Source organism: Chiloscyllium plagiosum, chromosome 10 (genome assembly GCF_004010195.1).
Source record: "Chiloscyllium plagiosum isolate BGI_BamShark_2017 chromosome 10, ASM401019v2, whole genome shotgun sequence".
NCBI lineage: Eukaryota > Metazoa > Chordata > Chondrichthyes > Orectolobiformes > Hemiscylliidae > Chiloscyllium > Chiloscyllium plagiosum.
Window position 1 is genome coordinate 30,442,050 of NC_057719.1, and position 21,010 is coordinate 30,463,059.

The 21,010-nt window shown below is 38.0% G+C and overlaps 1 protein-coding gene across 4 annotated transcripts in view; it reads right to left on the bottom strand.

Moving 5' to 3' along the window:
* ptpn21 (protein tyrosine phosphatase non-receptor type 21) overlaps window positions 1-21,010 on the bottom strand; it is an 87,083-nt gene that overhangs the window by 40,244 nt on the left and 25,829 nt on the right. For all 4 annotated transcript variants that reach the window (XM_043697288.1, XM_043697286.1, XM_043697290.1 and 1 more), the window contains exons 7-10: window positions 17,928-18,015; window positions 11,051-11,139; window positions 4,820-4,907; window positions 3,508-3,590 (exon numbers count right to left, since the gene is read on the bottom strand). In XM_043697288.1, the coding sequence (XP_043553223.1) occupies window positions 3,508-3,590; window positions 4,820-4,907; window positions 11,051-11,139; window positions 17,928-18,015 (348 nt within the window). The remainder of the gene's footprint in view (window positions 1-3,507; window positions 3,591-4,819; window positions 4,908-11,050; window positions 11,140-17,927; window positions 18,016-21,010) is intronic.

A 21,010-nucleotide genomic window follows, 5' to 3' on the forward strand; every position in this document is an offset into this window, starting at 1 on the left:
TCCTCATTCCTGAAGAAGGGCTTATGCCCGAAACGTCGATTCTCCTGTTCCCTGGATGCTGCCTGACCTGCTGCGCTTTTCCAGCAACACATTTTCAGCTCTGATCTCCAGCATCTGCAGACCTCACTTTCTCCTTTAAATATATTGCCTAGTCATTTTATTTCTCCAACATTTATTTGCCTTAATGTAAATTGTTACGATTAGAGATCACAAAAATTTCAATTTATGCCAAAGTCTAAACATTGATGATTTCTGGCTGTAAATAGGACAGTGGATGATTATTGAACAGAAAATAAAATTGCAAGACTTCTGGCAACAGAAGGGAGAGTGGGACTGTGAACTGTTCATGTAGAGAGCTAGAATAGAATAGAGCTAGAATAGGCTCCCTTCTATGTTGTAACCATTCAATGATTTGATAAAGTAAGGAAAATTGCAAATCCTCTAGATATAGATAACAAACTTTCACGATACAGAGGCAAGGCAAACAAAAAAAAATTACAATTTGGCTCATCCTTATTTGGGAGGAAAGAACTTGAAAATAAAGGAAAATGGGGAAAATAACCTCAGAATGAGAGAGAATGGTCACAGTACATGAGGCATTCAATCCATTAAATCTACGCCTAATATAATCAATGCCACACTCTCCCACCTTCTTTGTTCTTCCTTTTCAGAAGATTCAATTCTTTATTCAATGCTTCAAATTGAACCTGCCTCCACCATTCCCAATTTACAGGCATGATGCCACTGCAGGTTTTAATTATGTTGAATCTGCATTGTCTGGCTCTCGATCCTTACATCACTGGAATTTCTTTTTCCTATATATGCTCTCCAAACCCTTTATGAGACTGAATATTTCTTCCAAGTCTCCTCTCCAAATGGACTCATTGGAATTTAGAAGAATGAAATGTGATCTTATTGAAATGTACACGGTTCTTAGGGGGCTTGACAGGGTAGATGCTAAACGATTGCTTCTACTTGTGGGAGAGTCTAGGACCAGAGGGCATAATCTCAGAATAAGAGGTCACACATTTAAGACAGAGAAAAGGGAGAAATTCTTCTGAGGGTAGCAGATCTGTTGAGTTCTTTATTGCAGAGGGGTGTTGAGGCTGGGTCATTTTTGCTGAGACAGACAGAGTTTTAATCAGTAAAGGAATCAAGGGTCATGGGGTAAAGGCAGGAAAGTGGAATTGATGGTGATCAGATCAGCTAAGAACTCAATGAATGACCGAGCAGATTTGATAGATTGAATAGCTTACTTCTGCTCTATGTCTTACGCAATGTTTCTCTAAACTGTGTGGCATTGACTTCTGCGCACAAATCTTGGAGGCCCATGCTGCAGGAAGAAAATTAAGAGGGAATGCTGGTCTTATGGCTCCAACTTCTACAAATTATGTAATTTAACTTCCAAATCTCTGGAAACAACCTTGTGAATCTTTTGCTTATTTCCTACCATGCCTTCATCATTGCTACACTGTGGCACCCAGAACAGGACTTAACACTCAGTCAAAGCTATGCCAGAATTTATTTTTTATGTTTAGCACATCGTCCTTGTTTTCATCTTCTATGCTTTCGTAAATAAAACCTAGGATGCCATAGGATTACCATGAGATATAGGAGCAGAATTAGTTCATTTGGCCCATTCAAGTACTGGAAAACAAGCTCACTATTCCTGAAGTAATCACAAATGATTTAAGAATGTAAGATTCCCAATTTACCTGTCTTTTAGACCCAGTTTGCTCGAAAACATGGATCAGTTTCTACACTTAGCAAGAATTATTATTTATTACAAATAAACACACAATCTCTAGGTTCTGGCAAGCATCTATGAACTGTCTGTGAACTAAAACTCCTACATAAACACAGACAGAATGAGAAATTAGTGCTATGGATCGAGAAGAAAACAGGTCAGTGGTTTTTGTTCACAGGATTTGCTGAAAATATTCTTCAACTGATTAGAAATCTGCTTCTTGAACTTTCTTTTCCAGATGTTTTTACTGGTTTTCAGAAGGGACAGAGCCTGCTTCACTCTAAAAAAAAACAAGTGCTAACCTATGAATTAAAAAGGTCACAGCTTACGACAACTGGAGTAAAAAAAATATAGTTTTCCTTGAGGCTTAAAGTAGCTGTCACTGTAGAGAACAAAGACATCCTGAACTGAAGGCTTCGCTGTATTTTGCTGTCAGCCCAAAGCTTTTCAGCTACCTAAAAATCAACCCAATCTCACAGTTGACAATAGGCAAAAAGCCAGTGGCATCAGTAAGTGGTCAGTAGACCAGAGACCAAAAAGCTACTTTTTGCCAGCTAACATTTCGTTTGTACACAACCCTTCAGCTCCAGCTCTTCTACAAACTATACTTCAACTCCTGCTTGAACCAGCAGCTGTGTAAACTGTTTACAACAAATGTAAGATTACTTGCCTTCAAACCATGCACCAATCCTTGATTTTAAGAGAGTTCTGTTCTCATTTCAAAAACATAAACATAAGTTGCTGGAAAAGCTCAGCAGGTCTGGCAGCATCTGAGAAGAGAAATCAGAGGTAGTGTTTTGGATCCTCCGAGGAAGAGTCACCGGATCCGAAACATTACCTCGGATTTCTCTTCATAGATGCTGCCAGATCTACTGAGCCTTTTGGGTAACTTCTGTGTCTGATTCACAGTATACACAGTTCTTCCAGTTTCTGTTCTTATTTTAGTCCATGACAAAAAAAAAAGAAATAAAAATATTAAAAACTCTTTACAGTACATCACAGCAAAAGCATTACTCTCATCTATCTTTTTCTTCCCCACCAATAAACTCCATAAATTTAAACTTGATTTACCCTCAACACGTCTGTGCTAGCGTTCCTAAATTAGTCAAGTAACTATTAATTTTCCCCCAAATTATTTCCAGAAGCTTCCTCATCACACAGGTTAAAATGACTGGCCTGATGTTTCCATGTTATTCTTTACATCCTTTTTCTGAAAAATAACATTACATTTGCAGCTCTCTGGTCCTCTGGCAGAAATCTAGAGTCTAAAGAAGACAGCAAAGTTACGGCCAACGCCTCTGCAATTTCTATTCCTATTTCCGAGAATATACTTGCATGCATATCATCCAGTCCCACGGTGAATCACCAACCATTTTGCTTGCCAACCTTACATTCCAATTTACCATCTGGGCCACATCCATTCTCACCCCAATGAAATTACGTTTCCCCTAGTTAATCAATCAATCAATCAATCAATCAGTCTTAATCTGAATTGGTCCTTGCCCTTTCTATAGCCAACCTGATCTGTATAAGACAATGATCACTGTTCTCTAAACGTTGCTTAACTGATACTTGACAAAACAAAGCAAATGTTTCACAGAACTATTATCTTTGGATAACACAGATGAATCTTTAAACATAGGAGAAATACAAATTACAGTTAAGATTGTTATTTTATTCTTAACATCTTCATCTGTTTTATTTCAAAATAAAATACCAGAAATAGTACACATACTATTTAATAGATGAATTATACTTACAAGTTGCAGTTTTTATTCAGACTATAAAACTTGCGTCGTGCAACACACATTCGCCATACATATTTGGATGTTTCCATATCTTCCTGTAGAAATCAAATTGAAACCAATAACACCAGTTTCTACATTTGTATGATTTTAGCAGAGAAAATTATGGATATACAAGCAAAGAGACAGGTTCAAGTTTTCAGGTGTAACCATTTATCAGAACAGAAAACTAAACACTACCAACTATTTCAATTTGAAAGGTGAGGCAAGGAAGATGACCTGAATAACTTAAAAACTGATTTTCAGAATAATCTGCATATTCGACCAAAATAGAGGTTAGCCTGTAATGTTCCATAATTTACCTTTTAGTAAAAACTTACAGTACAGACTTTTCCCATCATTCAATTATATCATGGTTGATTTCTAACTCATCTCCATTTACTCACATTGTTAGTTGTTTCTTGGTAATACCCTGGTCCCATTTCTTCTCATGTTTTAGTTAAATATACAAACTAGGAGCAGCAATAGGTCATTCAGTTCTTCAAATCTGCTTTGAAATTCACGGGTGATCCTGCATCTCAATGCCTTATCCCTGCTTCTTCTCCATGCCCTTTGAGGCTTTTGAAATCTTTTTAAAATAAAACTTTGTTGAATATACTTAGTGACCACAGGTTTATTATCTTTTGACTGAAGTGATTCCTCATCTTAGTCATAAATGTACAATTCCATATCCTGAAACAATGATCCTGTGACCCATCATTAAAGTGCTTCTACATTTTTAAGCTAAGTGCCTTTTAAGCACTATATGCTTCATTGGTTAAAATACTATTGTAGATGCCAAATCCCACAAATGCTCAATTTTGGGAATTTCCTGATTCAGATTAAAGATGCACTATTTAGGAAATGTTATAGAACAATGTTGTTCTTTTTTCATAGTTCAAATACTGAAATAAGATGCATTTATCTGACTAATACAACCTTAACTAAAATATTAATGTAAGCAAGCTGGAATTCAAATTGAAGATTCTTACAACTTCTGGGATTTTATTACTCTGAACTTAGTTTTGTCATGCACAGATTAAAAGATATTATCTTCTCGGACGCAATATTCTTATTTACTTAATTAATAGTTAAAGTCAAAATTGAAGGATATATTAAATACACTTTGCTTCTAAAGCCATAATTCAGCATGAGCTACTATTTTCAGGCAATATTACAAATTGATTTATTTTTCCTCAGATCAGTGCATTTCTTAATTCACTTTGTTTCAGTACAAAACATTAACATATGCATGAAGAACTGAATATATCCGTTTCAAAGCACTCACAGTCTGGAATTGAATGGTCTCCTCTTTGTTTGCCAGCTCTAATGCAAAGAAGGATTTGTTGTGAGATAAGTTAGCTATGTCATTCCATCTAAAAAGAAAAAGATAACATTTTTTAGAAGTCAACTGAAAGACTTTAAACAATTTTTTGCTACATCAGTAGCAATTCTGCATGTTTATTAGCATGGAAATTAATCACATCACACAGCATTAATTCAGCGTCACATGATTTAGTCATCTCAGCTGCTTAACAGGAAACATTGGAGTGTAGAAGACAGAAAAGTACTTCCAGGTAAAATTATTCAACTTTTTATTTTAATATTTTTAAAGCAGCCATTCTTGTGTTTCCTCATGATTGAGTTTAGTTGCTTGCACAGTTAATGTCAATGATATGTTTTATCTACTAAACAAACAGAACATATTAATTCAAGCTAGCAAACTAAAAAAAAGGAACAATTTTTGTTTTGTGTTTAATGACAAATAGGTAACGTGAGATTGCCCATTTTAGATCTGTTATGGAGCGGAGGGCAACCTCCCACTGATGACTAAACCCAATACCCCCAGGGAGGCTCGCCTCACCTCATAATCTGTTATAAGAAGTGTGACAAGTGGTACAACCTACCTCCTACCGCAATCTGTTATTAGGGAATGTTAAATGAAAAATTCCTTTCACTCACTCCATGATCAACCAGTAACAGTTTATTAAATGCCAACAGTGAACAAATTAACAAAACCACTAACAAACTGAACAATTCCCCTCTAACTACCCAAATAAAACACAATTCTAATGGGATGCTGTTTCAATAAATACAAGTCCAACTTGTATAATAAAACAATAGAATTTAGTCTCTTGAAATTACAGCTAGGATATGTCTGCCAGAATGCTACTCGCCCTCTCTGCTGATCTTCTTTCAGGAACGTGTTTCTGCTTCAAATTCTTACGTCAAGAAATACTTTCTCCATCGAATACTTGTGTCAGGAATGTTTTCTGTGAATTCTGCTGTCTGGAATATTAGCTAGGAGTGCAACGGAACTTTTATTAATATTACATGGTGCTTTCTCAGAGTTGAATGTTTTTATTTCTTTGCAGATGGCTCTCACCAATTTTCTAATGCCCTCATCTTTTATACCTTTGATGACCTATTAATTTCTTACAATAGGACTGGCTCTAGGTAGTCAAAACCATCAGATTTAAATTGGTTTTTGATATCGAAGGGCTTGATTCAAATTGATTGACTAAATTCAAACTTGCCTTGATAATAAAACAAAACTGCTGTTTTACCTGCTAATTGCGCAGCTTTTTGATACAAATGTTTCAATTCAAATGCTTTCTGTACTGGCAAACTGCTGCCCACTGCCACTCATTTCAAACCACTAAGTATAAGGGGAAAAAAACCCAATATTTTAAAGGTGCCATGCACTCTTTCCCCCCCATCGTTGTACAAATGTCAAATTCTAACATCTGGTCTTCCAATCCACAAAAACTTTACCAACTTCGCAACAATCTGAGAAACCAATTTCTTTCACTTAATATTGAGACACAAGGTGATGAGTGTAAAGGATTTAAGTATCTATATGTACAAATCACAAAATGTTTGTGTCCCGGTACAAAAATCATCAAATTGACAGTGCTGGCCTTTACTTCAAAAAAGTTGGAATTCAAAAGATAAGGAAATGATGCTTCAGTGGCACATAGCCTTGGTCAGACTCCCATCTGGACTACCTTCAGTTTTGGGCACTGAGCTTTGAGAAAGATGCATTGACCATACAGTTAGTACAGGACAGATTTACTAGGATCAATGATACTGCAGATTAAATAGTTAAATCATCAGCACAGCTGAATGAACTCGATTTGTACTCCATTCAGAGGGATGATCTAATCCATAGGTTTAAAATCATGAATGAACTCAATAGTCATAGAATAGACAAGAATCGCTAACAGTATGGAAAGACGCCATTTCATCCTCACCAATTCTCTGAGGAGCATCCCACCCAGACCCAAATGCCCATCCTATTCCCCAATGACCATTTAACATGGCTAAGCCACTTATCCTGCATACTATGGGGCAATTTAGCATAGCCAATTCACCTGACCTGCACATCTTTAGAATGTAGGAAGAAACCGGAGCATCCTGCAGAAACCCATGCAAACTCCACGCAGCCAGCACCCAAGGCTAGAATCCAGGTCCCTGGTGCTGAGAAGCAGTAGTGCTAACCACAGAGAAATTATTTCTCCTAGTGGGGAGCATTAGCTTTTAATGCAGTCTGGCTAATTAAGAATGAAAAAGGTAGCAAATACTTGAAAAATTTCCCAAATTGTTGAGTTTGCTTAGTTTATATAAATTCAGACAATGGATCAAGGAGCTTTTAGCATTTTGAAAGGTATTAAGCTGGCAGATAAAATAAAAAAAAGAGATGTTTTTCCTGGTGTAGGAGTGCAGGATAAAGGGACACAACTTTAAAATCTGAGACATGTAACTAAGTAGAGAATTTGAAAACATATTCACACAAAGGGAACTAGAACCATAAAATTCTTTTCCATACAAACAGTGCTATTTTAACCCGAATAATCTTAAACATGAAAACTTTGAGGTAGAAAGAGCTAAGGTCCGGATTAGCTAGATCTATACAGAACAGCTGCAATATCAGATCTGTGGCAAACTGAATCATGGGAGAAAACCAACTTGAAACCATTCTCATTAAATCTACCTGCTGCAGATGCATCTGGAAACAAAGTCCCATCATCTTACCACCTTGGTAACTTGAATGGATTCAGAACACACCTGACAATTTGAAATTGGGCCCCATACAAAGTACTGTGGGCTATCAACAGACTGATTCCCATTGCAATCAGTAAGCTTAAGGCCCAATAGATTTCTCACTCTCATTGCCATCAAGCTAGGGAATCAACCGGAGTCAACACAACAGTATAGAAGAGCATACTAAAAGCAACACCTGGGACAGCTGGAAGCAAGATGCAAACCTTCAACCAATTAATCGGATAAAGCAGTGCAAACATATCATATCCATTCAAGATGGTGGTAGATAATGAACCAATTAATGAGAAGGGTTCAGAAACATCCCATATTTAGTGAAGCTAGAGTCTCACTTGCCATTTAAAAATACCAGTCTGCAGCTTGCAACAATTTTCTGCCAAGAGCTTCAAAAGAATTATCCATCACAGCCTCCCTTTGAAGGTCTCTCTACAATAGATGCCAAGAAATGGTGAGCAACTGGATATAGGCAAAGTCTGTAGAGCTTGGCAACATTCTGACTGAAAATATGCAGTCCAAACATAGTTGCACTCAGAACTAATCTATTCTACATCAGTGATATCTACCTGGCAAAGTGAAAATGTTGTTCAGGTAGGTTATGTTTATAAATCTACAGCAGCAAACAATATTGCCTTGATCAGAGAGTCATAGCGATGTACAGCGTGGAAACAGACCCTTCAGTTCAACTTACCCATCCCAACCAGATATCCTAAATTAATCTAGTCCTATTTGCCAACACTTGGCCCTTATCCCTCTAAACCCTTCCTATTCGTATATCCATCCAGATACTTTTTAAATGTTGTAAATGTACCAGCTCCCATCACTTCCTCTGACAGCTCATTCCATACACACACCACCCTCTGCGTGAAAAAGTCATTAACTCTCTCTATCATTGGCAAAGTGATGAAAGGTTCCAACAACAAGGCTATCAAATAGCATTTTCTCACTAGCAAAGCACATCTCCACTAAGCATTTAACAATCTCCCCCTAAAAAATCAATGACATTACCAAGTCCCTATCAACAACATTTTGGGGTGACCACTGATCAGAAACTTAAATGGACCAGTTGCATAAATGCTGTATATGTAAGAACAGGGTTAGGGATTGGGTATTTTACAACAAGTGGCTCATCTAATTCTCCAAAACCTGTCCACAATTCACACCACACGGATCTAGTCTGTGATGGAATAGATTCCACTTGTCTGAATGAATAGAGCTCCAAAGAAAATGAAAGTAGCCCAATGAATTCATCTGCCAGACATTAACTGCCACTTCTGGGGCTTTAACAAATACAATTTACATTGCATTAACTCCCACGCTGCTTCAACAATGGCTGCCACATTCATGCTGCAATGTGGGAAGCATAGTCACAAATATTTGTACAGCAAACTCTTCACAATAGCAAGGTCATAATGACAAGGTAATCTGTGCTTTTATGTGACTTTAATTAAGGCACTAATATTGGTCAAGATCCTGGGGAGAACATCACATATTTGTCATCAGAATATCAAAACAGGATTCTATAAATCCACCACAGCATCCAGGGCTTTGAAAGACAGAACTTCTGACAGAGTCCTGCACTGTCACTACTTCATTGAAGTGTCAACCTTTATTTTATGCTTAAATCCTGGAGTGGTACATGAACCCAGTTCAAAAGATGGAAGTGCAACCATGGCTGGTACTAAAATAACTTAGGGTCTTAGGGTTTAAGACCCTTTTCACTTCTGAAAATGTCTCGATCTAGTGTTAAGTTTTGCTCCCTAGTTCTATTACTTTTTGTTAACGTTGTACTTTCAGAATTTGAGTGACCTTTAATCCAAAAAAATCAAGCATTACAAGACTAGATTGTGTTATTGTTTTTCATTGTTCAACCCTTGGATTCCAGAAATTGTACTGCTCTCTTTATAAGATCAATATATGTTTCCTAAGATACAGTACCCAAAATAACCTGCAGTGCTCCAGATATAATCTAAGCAGGGTTGTGCACAGTTGGAGCATGACTTTTAACTGTTGCATTCTAATCCTTTGGATACACAAACCAGCATTCAGTTAAGCACTTTCATCCCCATTTATACCATTCTACACAATCCATGGATACGGAACTATATTCTGCTTACATTTTCATTAATTCTAGCTTTTCAACATTTAGTAAGTATTGTGATCTATCCTTTTAAGATCCACTGGGTCCAAAGTTAATGAACTTTCATTTGCCCATATGTAAATTCATTCATCACAGTTTCACCTATTCAATTAGTATCTGATTTTATGCATACATCTACACTGCTTACAAAACCATAAGACTTTGAAACCCAGATAACCAATTTTGCCTAACCTATCATCCAAATCATTCTTAAATGGTGAACAGCTGAGGCCCCAACATCGACATTTTGCGAACTTCAGTAATTATCTCCTGCCAATTAGAGTTCTCTCGCCACTCACCAAGTTTCCTGATCAGGTATTTCATTTGCCCTCAATTGCACAGGCTTCAACTTTAACCATGTATCTTGCGAAGAAATTTCCCAAAAGTGCTCTGAAAGTCCATACAATATCTAAAGACTGTGTCACTGTTTTAGTCACCTCATACAGCTTCACCTCAGCTGATGAACAGGGAACCAGGATGGTATTGCTTTTATCTGTAGGCTCATATGCACTTCAGATCTCATTTTCTTTTATTTCTGTCATATATTAACCTCTCCTTCTTCACAAAAAGAAACTTGACAATGGGTTGAGATGATGCCTCTATCTTTGCAAATGTATAAGAGTTATTTGGCTCTTCCTTTTAATTGCATCTGTATAACATTTCATCAATATGTTTTTCTACCCCTTGTAAGTGTCCTCTTTACACTAATCTAAATGCACTTGGAGCACTGAATTGACACACTGAAATAAAGGCTATTTGCTCCAGTTCTTATCTAATTGAAAACTCTCACTACTACACAAAAATCTCCATTATATCTTTGGACATTGTAATCTTAAAAGGAACTGAGTCTAAATCAAGACTGGTCATGGTTCTCAGTATCTGATCTACAAGTGGGCTGGTACCTCAAGGCATTGAGAGCCACCCTCAGAATGTTGCCAAAAGATCATCTTGAAGATCCAATCTATAGCCGGTTCTAAAAAACAATTATGATAAATTCATGACTGGGAACCTCAGGACAACATATGAACTTCAACTAACTATGCACACTCAAGCCTTCCAAACTAAGCAGCCTTTAGCAGATCATTAGAACTGCAATCAAGTGCACCCTAAACAGTAGCTTTGATGACAATGGAAGAAGTGAGCTAGAAAGAAGAAAAACAAAATCTTAGCTAGCAGATTGATCAGCAAATTGCAGCAATAGTATTTTTAACACTAATTTAGGAGCATTGCTTGGGAATTCTATTTTAATAAAATGCTTCTTTATATTTTTATGCAATAATCAAGTAATTAAATTATTAAATAAAATTTTCATGTCCTTACTTGAAGACAGAGGGAGGCCTGCCATTTTTGTGCTTCACAAAGATGCCTTCCAAACACGCACCTATAAGGAGGTCATTCCCTTGGCTATCCTTCAAGCATTTAAAAACAAAAATCAGAATTATACAGTAATTATGAAACGATAGAGCTTTAACAGTCCATATTGTGAGTCATATCTATTCAAGGATTTGTGGAAAGTTATATTATAGTTACAAAAGAAAAGAGAAAAAAGAAATGGCAATCTTCTCAAATTCATATGGATTGGTCTCATCTTTACACCAGTTGACATTGTGATTGCAAGTAGATTTTTTGCTTAGCTTAGTTTATTGTTTTAAAAGTCATTACTCTCCTCTCTACTGCCTCCCTTGCACATTTTGGTTCAGAAATTCTTCCTGCACTCTGAAAATATGACATAAGATCATAAGAGCAGAAATTAGGCCAATCAGCCCATTGAGTCTGCTCCGCCATTCAATCATTGCTGTTAAGTATATCAGGGAGAAAGAGAGGACTGCAGATGCTGGAGATCAGAGTCGAAGACTGCAGTGTTGGAAAACAACAGGTGGTCAGGCAGTATCCAAAGAGCAGGAGAATCAATGGTTCAAGTATCAGCCCTTCATCAGGAATCAGAGGGGCAGGAGAATTGATGTTTTGAGCATAAACCGTTCAAAAGTTTCTCAATCCCATTCTCCCCATAACCTTGATCCCCTTGACAATCAAGAAACTATCTTAAATATATGGAATGATTTGGCCTCCACAGCCTTCTGTGGCAGCGAGTTCCATAGATTCAACACACTCTGCCTGAACAAGTTTCTCCTTATCGCAGTTATAAAAAGTTCTTCCCTTTAATCTAAGGATGTGCCCTCAGGTCCTAGTCCCTCCTACCAATGGAAACATCTTCCCAACATCCACTCTGTCCAGGCCATTCAATTAGATCCCCCCTCATCCTTCTGAGCTCAATTGGGTACAGACCCAGAGTCTTCGAACATTCCTCATTTGTTAAACTTTTAGTACTGGGACCATTCTCGTGGACCTCCTCTGTACATACTCCAGGGCCAGTCCATCCTTCAGAGATACGAGGCCCAAAATTGAACACAATACTCCAAATTTGGTTTGACCAGAGCCTTCTAGAGCCTCAGAAGTATATCCCTGCTTTTATATTTAAGTACTCTCAAAATAAATGCCAACACTGCACTTGCCTTCCTAACAACTGAATTATCCTGAACATTTCCCCTGAGAGAATCCTGGACTCGAACTCCCAAGTCTCTTCGCAAATTTCTGAATCTTCCCCCATTTAGAAAATAGTACATGCTTCTATTCTTCTTACAAAAGTGCAAGACCTTACACTCCATCTGCCATGTCTTTGCCCATCCTCCTAACCTGTCCAAACACTTCTGCAACCTCCCTACCTCAATACTACTTGCCTTGTACCTATCTTTGTATCATCTGCATTCTTAGCCAGAATTTCCTCAGTTTCTTCATCTGGATCATTAATGATGAAAGTGAAAAGTTGTGGTCGCACCACTGACCCTTGAGGAACACCACTTGTCACCAGCTGCCATCCTGACTTGATACACTGCAGACTTGTTCTACTTCCAGTCAGTGTGTGGTGCTGGAAAAGCCCAGGTCAGGCAGTATCCAAGGAGCAGGAGTATCAATGTTTCAGGCATAAACCCTTTGTCAGGAATGAGGTTTGCGGGCCAGGAGGCTGAGAAATAAATGGGAGGAGGGGAGGTGGGGCCAGGGAAGGAGCTGAGAATGTGATCGGTAGATGAAGGTGGGGGAAGAAGGCGATAGGTCAGAGGGGAGGATGGAGCGTTTACATGAGGAAGACGGAGTCCTTTACGTCAGTGGAACGGGATGCCAACTTTTGGATTGTTTCAGAGAATGTCTCTGGGACACTTGCACCAACCAACCCCACTGCCACGTGGTTGAACACTTCAACTCCCCCTCCCACTCCGCCAAGGACATGCAGCTCCTGGGCCTCCTCCAATGACAAACCCTAATCACCCAACGACGAGAGGAAGAACACCTCATCTTCCGCTTTGGGACCATGCAACCACACAGGATCAATGTAGATTTCACCAGTTTCCTCATTTCCCCTCTCCCACATTATCCCAATCCCAAGCCTCCAACTCAGCACCGCCCTCTTGACCTGTCTATCGCTTTTCCCATCTGTACTATTGCCTTTTCCCCACTTTCATGTACATATTGCATTTGCAGCTACCTTCGCCCCAGCCCCAACCCCTCCCATTTATCTCTCAGCTCCCCCGGCCCACAAGCCTCATTCTCAATTAAGGGTTTATGCCCAAAATGCCGATACTCCTACTCCTCGTATGCTGCCTAACCTGCTGTGCTTTTCCAGCACCACACACTCGACTCAGATCTTCAGCATCTGCAGTCCACACTTCCTTCTACTTCCAGTCAGTTGGTTATACTATAGTTCATTATTTTTTAATCATGCAGCTCAAGTAATAAAATTACTAATTCAGCTAGAACTACAAACTATCCCCAAGTTAATTTGGTTATTTGTTTAGAGCAAAGTAAAAAAAAACTAAACAAATAAAGAGGTTAAAAATAATGAGTGGTGGAATTTCCGATAAATATCATGCAAGCAAAGGAAAGCTGGTAGCAGAACCATTGATAAGAATTCTTAATTGTGAGCATTTCATAATCTTGCTGTGCATTTAAACTAGCTTTTACAAGAAATGCAAAATGTGAACTGTGTGCGCAATCATCTTATTAAGTCATTGACAAAATTCAATCAAGACTGTATTGAAAAATCTGGAAACATTTCTCACTTTTCAAGTTTAACATCTATTCATAAATTGAGCAAGTTTTCAATTTGTACTGTATTACTACTTTAGACACTTATTTAGTTTTCTATTAATAAATCTGGACAACTAGCTTCTAGACAGTTTTTTGCAACTTTTTTTCTGTCATCTGAGAAGGAAGTGGCAAAGAGTCTCGGGGACATTCCAAGCATCTTCCAGTAAACAATTTACCACAGTCTGACATTAATTGTTAGACTTGTCATCTCTCTCACATCAGCACATAAGGATGCAGATTTCAACTCATAAGAAATTGGGATCTGTTGATGCAAACTGCAATGCAATCACAAAAGATGTGGAGATGACAATGCTGGACTGGGTGGACAAAGTTAAAAATCACAACACCAGATTATAGTCCAACACACTTATTTGGAAAAACAAAATTTCTGACCGCCATGCTCCAAAAACTTGTACTTCCAAATAAATCTGTGGGACTATAACCTGGTGTTGTGTGATTTTTAACTTAGGCCACAAAAGATGCTGAAGGAAAAAAAGTGTAGACTGTAATGAAATTGAAAACTTTGTAATATTATAACATCAACACACACTATGCAGTAAATTTAATTTGCAGACAATGGGTCATAAATTCATCCATGTAACCAAGAGATGGAGCTCTGTTGGGAGCATCATGTCCATAGAACAGTTCTCATTTTATTTGCAATGTATTCATAATAATCTAAATTATTTAATCACTCATTGTTGTGCAGACTCAAGTTTCTACCTAATGTGGTATTTACATTAAGTGTAAAACTTCAGATTAGGACATATTCATAATTGCTTTTAAAACTCTAGTTATTACTAGTAATGCATAAAATATTGGATCATCGGAACAGAAGTAGGCCATTCAGTCTCGAGTCTATTCTGCCATTCAGTGAGATCACAGCTGATCTGGCACCTAACTCCATTTATCCGTCTTTGGCCCATATCCATTACGATCTTTGCTTAACAAAAACGTACCTATCTCAGATTTAAAAACAACTACTAATCTGCATCTACTGATGTTTATGGAAGTTTCTCAAAACATTGTGTACATAGGAGTGCTTCATAACATCTCTCCAGAACAGTCAGGCCCTAATTTTCACACTATGCCCCCCTAGTTTTAGAATGCTTAAACAGTGGAAGTAATTTGTCTTTATCTACCCTGTTTTTTCCTGTTAAATCTTGAAGACTTTTATCAGACTCAACCTTCTAAATTCGAGAAAACAGGCTTGATTTGTGTAATTTCGCCCCATAAAACTTAACCCCTGAAGTTCACATATCATTCTTGTAAACCTACATCGTATTCCCTCTAACGCCAATATATATTTCTGAAGGTGTATATGGACTTCAGTAAGGCATTTGACAAGGTTCCTCATGAGAGACTGGTTAGCAAGGTTAGATGTCTTCGAATGCAGGGAGAATCAGCCATTTGGATTTAGAACTGGCTTAAAGGTAGAAGACCAATGGTGTGCCACAAGGATCGGTGCTGGGTACACTACTTTTTGTCATTTATATAAATGATTTGGATGCGAACATAGCAGATATAGTTAATATGTTTGCAGATTACACCAATATTGGAGGTGTAGTGGACAGCGAAGGAGGTCACCTCAGAGTACAACAGGATCTTCATCAGATGGACCAATGGGCTGAGGAGTGGCAGATGGAGTTTAATTTAGATAAATGCCAAGTGTTGCATTTTGGAAAAGCAAATCAGAGCAGGACTTATACACTTAATGATAAGGTCCTAGGAAGTGTTACTGAATAAAGAGACCTTGGAGTGCAGTCTCATAGCTCCAAAACAGAATCACAGGTAGATAGGATAATGAAGGCGGTGTCTGGTATGCTTTCCTTTACTGGTCAGAGTATTGAATAGAGGAGTTGGGAGGTCATGTTGCAGCTGTAAAGGACATTGATTAGGCCACTTTTGGAATATCGCTTGCAAATCTAGTCTCCTTCCCACTGGAAGGATGTTGTGAAACTTGAAAGGGTTCAGAAAAGATTTACAAGGATGTTGCCAGGGTTGGAGGATTTGAACCATCAGGAGAGGCTGAATAGGCTGGGGCTGTTTTCCCTGGAGTATCAGCTGAGGGGTGATCTTATACAGGTTTATAAAATCATGAGGGGCACGGATAGGATAAATAAGCAAGGTCTTTTCTCTGGGGTGGGAGGAGGAGTACAGAACTAGAGGGCATAGGTTTAGGGTGAGAGGGGAAAAATATAAGAGAGACCTAAGGGTCAACTTTTTCATACAGAGGGTGGTGTGTGTATGGAATGAGTTGCCAGAGGAAGTGGTGGAGGCTGGTACAATTACAGCATTTAAAAGGCATCTACATGTGTATAGGAATAGGAAGGGTTTAGGGAGATATGGGCCAAGTGCTGGCAAACGGAACTAGAATAGGTTAGGCTCTGGTCAGCATGGATGAGTTGGACCAAAGGGTTTGTTTCTGTGCTGTACATCTCTATGACTCTATGTTGTGCTCAGATGTGCTCATGGTACTCCAAATAGGTTTTAACCAGTGTTTTGTTTAACTGTGGCATAAACTCTGCAAGTTCGTACTCTAGCCCTCTAGATACAAAAAGCCTGCATTCTATTCTCGATTATTTTCTGCATCTGCTCGTGATATTTTAAAGATCAATGCACCTGAATCCCAAGTCTCTTTCAATATCTACTGTATTAAACTTCAAAATACCTGGAAAATGCCCTGATCTATCCTTTCATGGTTCAAAATGGATAACTTCACTGCTCACACTGAACTCCAGATGCAGCAGTCTTGACATTGCTTCATTACGTCTATTTATATAAAAAAATTCTTGAAAAGCAACTGAAATTAAAATGGGTAAGTACTCCAACATGCAAAACCGCTGAAGTCATTACAGGGATAGATTTATGTACATTTGTTGTAATTACTTCAATCGATGTAATGTACTGAAATAGTCCAAAGAGCATATTTCAGCATGGAGTACTTTTGAACTTTGTTTCCACAGGCATTACATCTGTTATGATTTATTAGATCACATACAGTCATACACCAAACGTTAATGGCCTAGATCTACTAATGACTAACCCCAACAGGTGTGCATTAGAATCTGTCCTAAGTCCCAATGTGTTGGCTTTGCAGTAACTGTCGAGGAAGTTTAAATTTCTGATGGGCAATTGTATTTGGAGGCTTCCAGACCATAAATACCGAATTCTGAGAAGGTGCATTTGGAAGGTTCTCTCACTTACCTGGATAGTTAGTTATTCAGGAAACTTTATAGGGATACCAATTGGTTTTGACTCTTCGATAATTATGAAACTAATAGCTTAATTAAACACCAACACCCTTGAAGCATCTGACCCACCCCAAAACCAAACCTGCTCTATCTTACCCCTTACCCACCCATCTGGCATCCTACTCTAACCCACCTTACACAACTAGCTTCTTTCTGTACTTTACCAGTACTTTGGACCTTTAGGCTGTGTTTAATTATTGGATTATAGCACATCTTGCTGTAAAAGGGCTTTTGTGAAAATTCACATAAATGTTACTGGTGTGGTTTGTTAGGTTGCATCTGATGGGATGATCCTACTTCAAAAGTTGGGGCCCAAACAATTGTACAAAGGTTAAGACCAAAACTTTTTGTCTGAGCTAGATCAGAAATGGGAAATTCAAAGATCTGGGCCAAAATGCAAGAGATGACAACATTGAATTATTAGCCAGAATAAACTGTGACTATACAGAGGTTTTAAAAAGTCCTTTGCAGCTTAGAACTATTAGGTACATTCAATGCTATGACGTATGTTATTTTGCCAATCCATATTAATATTTTTCTTTTCTCACCAAAGCAAGATTATCACTGCTGCTATGTGTTGCAAATTCTTGTATAAGAAACCAAAAAAAAGTAAATATATTTGCAATTAAGTCTGTGCAATTAGAAATGCTGAGAATTGGGGCCAGTTTCACTTAGACTTACTTTGAAATTTTACTTTTCTGTATTTTTGACTAAAACGCTCCCAAAACCTTCTTTATTAGAAGCGTTATGTTCTTTTGTATTTTATCTTATTCAAAACTCCTCTACCTCCTAATCCATACCTTGGCTGCATAGTTTTCATGACCATAACCTTCCATTTTCACCACCTCCTGAAGAAACAATAACTCTGTCTCAGATGGAGTAAGCCCCCTAAAAATACAGCAAATCAAAACAAAAATTTGAAGTATTAGCAAACTTTAACACATGAAATAGCAAGATAATACTTTATAAACATTGAGAAATTAAAAACAATTAAAACAGACCTGATTTGACAAAAGGCTTCCATAAGTTAATCTTACTCACTCTTCCAAGTTTGGAAAAAATTTTTAAAATCCCTCCATTTAAAAGTAACAGTTGTTCTTTGGCTGTAAGGCTCTCTTACTATATTCTTGTTGTTTTCATTCAATCTAACTGCATAACCTTTCAATGTATACATAGTCAATTTACTCTGACTAAACCTAACAAATCATTGATTCTATATCACAATTTTGTAATTAAAGCCATGATCTCATTGAGTGGCAGAGTATACTTTATGGCTGAATGGCCCACTTCTGCTCCTGCATCTTATAGTGTACACTACAATATCTTCCAAAGATCAAACACTCTTCTGTTCCTTGGTTGTGCTGATGGTAATGTACCAACTGCCGATGGCAATGTTTCACTCAGACATGCTGTCTGAACCTGCTAGTGAGATACATAAATATGCTATAAAATATAATCGCTTCATTCTAATTTTTCACTGTTTTCCAAAAGCAAATCTTTGATCTCTATTAGATACATTTCACACACAAGATCACCAGATACAGGAGCAGAATTTGGCCATTCAGCCCACGAAGTCTGATCTACCATTCATTTATGGCCACAACTGAGAGATCAGGATTTTTGTTGAATGGGACACTGACTACATGTTTCAATATTCTGTAGTGTCCTTCAGCAGGCCATGGAGATGTGGGATTGAGAGCTGAAAATGTGTTGCTGGAAAAGCGCAGCAGGTCAGGCAGCATCCAAGGAACAGGAGAATCGACGTTTTGGGCATAAGCCCTTCTGATTGAACTTTGTTTTATAACAAATAAAAAATTTGACTGGATTAAACATGAAAGAAATGATGTTCTATTTAAATAATGTCATTTGAAAAACTCTTTCCATAAGTAAGCTATGCAATGGTCAGAGGTAAGGGGATTGATTATGTAGCTAATGTAAACTTAAGCTGACAAAAGTGAAAATGTTAAAAATCACACAACATCAGGTTATAGTCCAAAAGGTTTATTTGGAAGCACTAGCTTTTTGGACTGCTGCTCCTTCATCATGGCTTTGGAAGAGGGTCATAAGACATAGAATTTATAGCAAAAGGTTACAGTGTCATGCAACTGAAAAGATAGATTGCTATTAAGTCTTTCATCTTCTGGAATGGGTTGCAGATTCTGGCTCATTAAAAGAAAAGTGACAGTTCAGCTCAGACAATGCAGTAAAAGGTATGAGGTTAGAGTCTGTCTATATCCCAATCTGGAGTCATACCTGTTCTATTTCCTAAATAGGAATTTGTGACACACGCCCGCCCACGCCCTCTCACAGGTGTATACTCCATCTCTCTCTCACACACACACACACACGCTCTCACACACACTCTCAGACGCACACACTCATATTAGTCTATGGGGTGAATCTGTTTTAGCAGAATTGTATTTGCAGATATACTCTATTTTGCTCAAAAAGCGCACAATCTGCAGGCAGGCAAGCCATGTCATAGTTTACAAATTCCTACTTTGGAAATAGAACTAGTCTGGCTCAAGTTTGGGATATCGACAGACTTTAACCTCATATCTTTAATACATTGTCTAAAATAAAACGTTGTTATCTGGAGAACATGACTTACAGTCAGAGATGTACAGCATGGAAACAGACCCTTTGGTCCACTTGTCCATACCAACCAGATATCCCAACCCAATCTAGTCCCACCTGCCAGCACCTGGCCCATAACCCTCCAAATCCTTCCTATTCATACATCCAGATGCCTTTTAAATGCTGCAATTGTGCTAGCTTCCACCACTTCCTCTGGCAACTCATTTCATACACGTACCACTGTATGTATACCCCTTAGGTCTCTTATATCTTTCTACTCTCACTCTAAACCTATGCCCTCTAGTTCTGGACTCCCCTACCCCAGGGAAAAGATTTTGTCTATTTATCCTATCCATGCCCTTCATGATTTTATAAACTTCTGTAAGGTCACTCCTCAGCCTCCCACGCTCCAAGGAAAATAGCTTCAGCCTATTCAGCCTCTCCCTTTAGCTCAAATCCTCCAACCCTGGCAAAATCCTTGTAAATCTTTTCTGAACCCTTTCAAGTTTTACAACATCTTTCCGATAGGAAGGAGACCAGAATTGCACGCAATATTCTAACAGTGGCCTAACCAACGTCCTGTACAGCTGCAACATTACCTCCCAACTCCTGTACTCAATACTCTGACCAATGAAAGGAAAGCATACCAGACGCCAGCTTTATTAAAAAGTGGAAACAATTTTAATGCGGCGACAGGTTTATTCAAAGGCACAGTTGTATATGAAAACAACAAAGCATGCTTGACCTGTGTAATAGCCTGTTTGGTTATTTTGTGGTTTAGATTATTTTAGAAATCAAGTTACTGTGGAGTTCCACATAGCTTCTGTATTTAAAGGATATTAATAGAGTCTCCACAATTCTCAAATATATAATTTGAGGTGATTTAGGAGGTAACACTAGATACTCTGTACCAGCAAACTTTAAATGCATCTGCTCAATCTTATCTTCAAAAAGATCTATGGAATTCCTAAGGGGAGAACAAGCTGTTACAATGCTCAGAAAATGACTGGCATATTAAAGAATGAATGAGGAGATAGTAGAAAATGATATTATTAAAAAGACCAATACTTTAAAAGAAACCAATCAGGAACTGGACATATTATTTAACTAATCCAAGATTAACCATGAACTAATAAACTAATTAGAGTTCAGAATGCCTCTAAATATGCACAGGGGCTAGTGACTAGTAAAGGTTAATAAGGCATGAACTTTAGCTCAATGCATATGAAGGAAGTTCGATTATAAAAAGGTACTGGAATCAAAAAGTATATAACTTGCAGCAGAGATTGAAAGCCAACTGTTTTTA